This window comes from Plutella xylostella, chromosome 29 (assembly GCF_932276165.1).
Source record: "Plutella xylostella chromosome 29, ilPluXylo3.1, whole genome shotgun sequence".
NCBI classification, from domain to species: Eukaryota; Metazoa; Arthropoda; class Insecta; order Lepidoptera; family Plutellidae; genus Plutella; species Plutella xylostella.
The window spans coordinates 2,261,112-2,267,111 of record NC_064009.1 but is presented as its reverse complement, the minus strand read 5'-3'; the positions used below and the strand labels follow the sequence as shown (position 1 = coordinate 2,267,111).

Sequence of the window (6,000 nt, the reverse complement as noted above, 5' to 3'; positions counted from 1 at the left end):
TGGTCCATAAGATTTTACCTACTAGATAAACTATAGGTATGGGTGAAATAGATCCGATAATTAATTATGCAATTCTATTAGCGCACAGTCATGATCCATACTTTACCCATTAGAAAAAAGTAGAGTCATCATCATCATTTCATCTACTATACCTACCATACTAAATTATATACCTAATACCTATAAGTACCTTAATTTGGCTGGAATCCTTAATATATTATTAATAAAATAAAATTATTAGATCCAACTATAACACTTGAAATGCAACATATAAGTATTTATGACACACAGTCCCAGAATCGCAAGGCAATGACAAAAGGCATACAGTATTCCGTATTGTAGCTTCATTTGAAATCATTGCGAACAGACTCAATAATGGCTTAGGAATTTTAAACTCAAGTAAATGTATGTAGGTACCTACTGAATACTTGTTAGGAGATAGCGTCATTCAAGTCTGTCGACAACAGCTGACTGATAGGTACCTACTACACAGATGCTGGATACAAGATTCGCTTCCACCTACCCCATCTTCATGGAATCAACAGGCCCACTCAACAATAACCTCTTTGTGAGTGGGTAGACATACTAAAGGTCTACAGAAGGTACATGAACCCTTCAACGTGGTCGAGAACGGATGGAAAACCAAAGAGTCTCGCCCTGCCGGACATCAGTCCCTGCCAGGTCACTTTATTTCCTTCTTTACCACCTTATTCCCCACCAATACTGCAAGCAACAACAATGTTCCTTTCAAGTAAATGTCATTATCTGAAGTAGGTAGGTATATCAAATATTTTAGATAATGAATCAAAATCAAATGATGCCCTTGTAAAACTGAGTACATTTATGAAACAAAGAATCATTCAATCACAAAATGAATTATAGCACCCATGACACCATATCACATGACATATTTTAAGAGGAGGACTCTAAGAATATAATTATCGTTTCGGTTTAATATAGGTACACCACAAAAGAGAACAAAGCACTTAGGTACTTTTATACCTATTGTGACTTTACTCCAATTCCATATCAAAATTAGTTACGCAATTATTATGCGCAATATTTCCTTTTTACATTGGAATAATATACAAAGCCCGACCAACAAATTAATTACTCCTCCAGTGCAACCCTTCTGTGACTCACAGCCAATGCAATCAAAACCATCAAGACTTCCTCAAATGAACATTCTATCATCAAACTTGAAGCAACTGTAAAACCTCCAAAATCACTATATCAAAAAGCAATTAAGTATAAGTAAATAAAACATTCCAAGATAACTGTGCAACCACCATTCAAAATTAATAACAATACCAATGCAATGGAATTCATCCAGGTTTCAAATTAATTTTCCCTTTCCTTATAACCATAACATAGGTACCTCATACCTTTATTAACCTACATTACGAGTAACTTTATGCACCTGATCAAAACTAACTAAATAATATGTAAATAACACCCAGTTCGGTGCTCCTTATAATAATCATGGTGATCATGCAACTGTAGATGTAGCTCCAGTCCTGTTGATGACAGCGTCGCCACTGCCGCCCGTCGGCCATTGAGCATGCAAACCGAAGTTCAGACTCCCGCCTCAGTCTGGTATGGTATGGTCTGGTGTCTTCGGTCTGGGTACTGACACCACTGATAGCCATCTCCTCCACTGTTCCTCCAGCCTTGGTCCGGTTGATATTGATGTTGACAGCCCTGACAGCCGCTGTCACCACGGCTCCAACTCCAGGCCTGCACCCGGAGATGTAGACGCTGGCAACCCCAGCCGCACCACCGCAGCCGCAGGCACAGCCCCAGCCGCACCCCAGGCACAGCCGCACCACAGGCACAGCTGCACTGCAGGCACAGCCGTACTGCAGGCACAGCCGCACCGCAGGCACGGCCGCACCGCATACACAGCCGCACCGCAGCCTCATCTTTGTCCATCTTCAACAGCATCTGCTGCATCCCATATATCTTGGGTGGTCCAGTTTTCTCGTCTCGTCTCCAACTCAAACAAAAAGGAATAAATTTATATTAGTAGGTATACTTATTATAATTTTATACACAGATATTATTATGTATAACCTTCAGGGTACATTAATTATAATATACATGATGACAGATAAGGTGCATATTAAATAGATAATCCTAATTTAGCAGTCTTCAATACTTAATATATTTGGTATCTTTGGCAACTAAAATAAAATGATTATATATGACCCATAGTAATTTTCGGTAGTTAGTTTAATGAGCCCAACAGTATAATCATACCCTTGTTACACCTAATGTTAACATAGAACATTTTCATAATTAATCATCATTTATGAGAATTTAATTTAAGACTTATAGTCAATAACAATGACTCACGTTTATCATATTAGGCTATCTAGGTATCTAGTATTTATAAATAATATCTACCACACGATAGGCAGTAAGCGTAACATCGGGAAATCTTTGCAGAAACTAATAATTCGTAAAACCCAATAGTACTTTACTCAGAATAATAATGCTAATATTTTCAAGTAATCAAGGCATCGTTTTTGAACGCTCCCTGTAATGTCAACACTGTCAGATGATCAAAATGTCAGTGTCAATGTCAGATGTCAATTGAAACTGGATAGTTCCCTATATTTTTAATAGATGTCGCTAGCGTATCGGATTATCGATTTCCAATAAAAATCTGATGAAAATGATAAATATGAGTAATATGACTATTCCGAACATTTCCTTATTATTACATGACATAATAACATAACATTACTACTATTCGTGTGTGATCTACTGGTGAAGACACAACATTTTGATATTACGTTCATCTCGGCCCGATAAATTCCAACAACAAGAATCACAACAAAATTTATGGGAGAAGGTTACTCACCGCTTCTGATCTATAGTAAAACCACCAAACGTACACGATATAGGTTTATTCCCATGACTTTCAGCATTATTCATAGTTTTAGCAATAAATTACATTTTTATAATCCACACCTCGAACCACCATTTTTCATCCCAAAAACCCGATTGCCTCCTTTTTCTGACATCTCGCCTGACATCTATTCCCTTCTGTCAATCAAATGTCAGTCTCCCTCAAGAGCGGTGTTGCCACTATTCCTCGTAACATAATAGAATCAATTAAAATATGAATTAATGTTGTGAAATAATACCCAATTTAGGATACTTTCACAGTGAACCTTACACTTTAAACACCTAAGTTTCGTTTGCTCAAATTTATGTTCGTCTATACCTATGTATAATCTTGTTTCTCCTAATGTTATCTTAATAAATAATATATTAAGTATGTAGTAAATGTACAAATTGTGGTATTTTTCTCCTACATCCCGAAAATCACGATATTGTATGATCAAAAAATCGAAACTTAACGACCAATATAATTATTACAAACCCCATGAGATCGAAACCTAAAAATAGGTGCGACGACGAGCAAAGCGAGGAGGAGCGTGTTAGGTGCACATGTTCATCAAAACCAAAGCGGAGCGCAGCGAAGCGGAGCGGAGCGTTTTCCAAACAGCGGAAACAATACAAGGCACCAGTTTGCGCTATGTAGGGAGACGCTCCGTCAAAGTTAAAGCCAAACGAATATTATTACTTTGTATAAACCTATGCCATAGCATTATTAGGCTATTCAAGATTTGGCCATACCATTATTAGGCTAAACAATGTTATGCGAAATAACTTTTTACTAAACGAGATTTATGCCATACGATTTTCGGCGTAACGAGACTTTGACCAAACGTTACTATGCAATACGAGATTAGGCAAAAAAATCTTATGCCAAAAAAGGTAGAACCACACAGCTATAATAATTATTAATCAGGCCGTTGCAGTAATTTTGACCAATGATCTGAACTGGTTGCTTTGGAAGGCCTCTACACTAGTGGTGGGAAAAACGGCTACATTTTGATAACACGCTACAGACGCTATGTTACACATTTATAGCAGGTTATTTAATCCGCTAGGTTATAACGATATTAAAGAGCAAAAAAAAAATTTGATGAAAAAAAAAATTGATGAAAAAACCAATGAAATTTCCTTCATACTTTACTGGCTTAGGACTGTCTATAATGGCACATCACTGTTTCCATAATGGCACATCACTGTTTCTCTTCATTTTTATAAATGGACGTAGTTACGCAGAAAGGACTCAACCCACACAAACCTAGTTCTGAGATATAGACGTTTTAAGTTCTAATCGGTATTCTTCAGCAATGAAAAGCATCTTATATGTGGAAATTATCTTAAATTATGCATATTTATTGTTATTTTACTATTGCAAATCATGGTGTAGCTATAACGAATATTTATTGAGTTATTAATGAAAATATGCACTTGGATCCTTTCTCCTAAATTGCTTTTTCTATGCAAGCAGGGAAATTCAACGTTTCGCAGAAAGGATCCAACCAAATATTTATTTTTATAAAATATTTTTTTAAATAACAATATGGTTTTTAAAGTAAAATATTTATATTGTAGACACAAGACATTACTTTTTTACACAAAATAAAAATTATATTTCAAAAGTAAACCTATTATTAAATAATTTATATTGAAATGTAATCGGAAACAACATTTCACATCTATATAAAAATCTAACCGGAACTGTATTCCCAAGCGCAAAACTCTGGATCAACTTAACCGATTTTGATATTTTTTTTACAAAATAGAGGCCTACCTTTTTCGTGAGTATCTACGACCCGTTTGTATCCCATAATTTTCAGGATAAAGCATTTTGACGGAAAGCAAACCTCATAGAAAAAAGTTGGGCATGAATAAAATTCTAACCGGAAATGTGTTCCCAAGCGCAAAACTCTGGATCAACTTAACCGATTTTGATATTTTTTTTACAAAATAGAAGCCTACGTTTTTAGTGAGTATCTACGACCCGTTTGTATCCCATAATTTTCAGGACAAGGCATTTTGACGGAAAGCAAACCTCATAGAAAAAAGTTGGGCATGAATAAAATTCTAACCGGAAATGTGTTCCCAAGAGCAAAACTCTGGATCAACTTAACCGATTTGATATATTTTTTTACGAAATAGAAGCCCACTTTTTTAGTAAGTGTCCCATCCCATATTATCCCATAATTTTCAGGATAAAGCAATATGAACATAAGCAAACCTCAAAGGATAAAGTTGGACATAAATAAAATTCTCTTTTACTCTAACTTCACTTCATCATCCTCGGTATATTGCAACTATCCTCCTTTTTATGCCTCCGTAGGATATCCGTCGTTCCCTGTGCTTACCATACGATCGCTGAAAAGTGGGATTTCAGCGATCGTATGGTCCGTATCACTTCGACTTTACTTTGCGGTTGGATATTAAAATTTATGTCAAGATGCAGAATAATTATAAATCTCATAATCATTAACCATCATCACGACCTGTCACATCTCCACTGCCGGGGCATGGGTCTCCTTCCAATGAAGGAAGGGATTAGGCCTAGTCCACTACTCTGTCCCAGTGTGGGTTAGTGGACCCCAACACAAGCAAGCTTGTTCTGACAGAGTTGACGGGTAATTGGGCAACCCGACTGTCAGATGTTTTCAAGCCGCCCGAAGGTCTCTGAGTAGGCTTAACGACTGCTATCGATTTTATTATAATCATAATGATTACGATTATGCTTCTTGACATATATCAAGATCTGGATATACAAGATGCTCCTGGTTTATTGAATCTGCATCCAACTCCTCAGATGCAGACTGGTTTAGATCTTTAAAAACTTCGGCAATGTGGTCATACCATCTTACAAGTCGGTCTTCCATGGTAACAAGGAGATATCCTGGGGTTTGTTGCAAAGTTTATTTGATTCTTTCTATAGATCCTTCATGGCAGCCGCTGTTTGTTTTCTCCAAGATATAGAATCAGACTAACAGCGTTGGTCCTTTTTTAAATTACGTTTGATATTTTGTTCACAAAGAAAATACTCGTACGCAACTCGTGCTTCTTTAGAATGGTAGTCTAGTTCGATGTTAAGTCTTCCTTGGAGAGTTG

The 6,000-nt window shown here is 36.6% G+C and overlaps 1 protein-coding gene across 1 annotated transcript; it reads right to left on the bottom strand.

The window, feature by feature from the left end:
- Positions 1-209: 209 nt before the first annotated feature.
- Positions 210-3,188, bottom strand: LOC119692391. The gene is made up of 2 exons (XM_048631487.1): positions 2,867-3,188; positions 210-1,996 (listed from the first exon to the last, which is right to left on the bottom strand). The coding sequence occupies exons 1-2, from the start codon at positions 2,938-2,940 to the stop codon at positions 1,576-1,578; spliced, it is 495 nt and encodes a 164-aa protein (XP_048487444.1). The 5' UTR covers positions 2,941-3,188; the 3' UTR covers positions 210-1,575.
- Between the last annotated feature and the right edge of the window lie 2,812 nt (positions 3,189-6,000).

Coding starts and splice junctions, on each gene's coding strand:
- LOC119692391 (XM_048631487.1), bottom strand. CDS start 2,940: ATGAATAATGCTGAAAGTCATGGGAATAAACCTATATCGTGTACGTTT. Junction 1,997..2,866: donor TTTACTATAGATCAGAAGCG/GTGAGTAACCTT, acceptor TTTTTGTTTGAG/TTGGAGACGAGACGAGAAAA.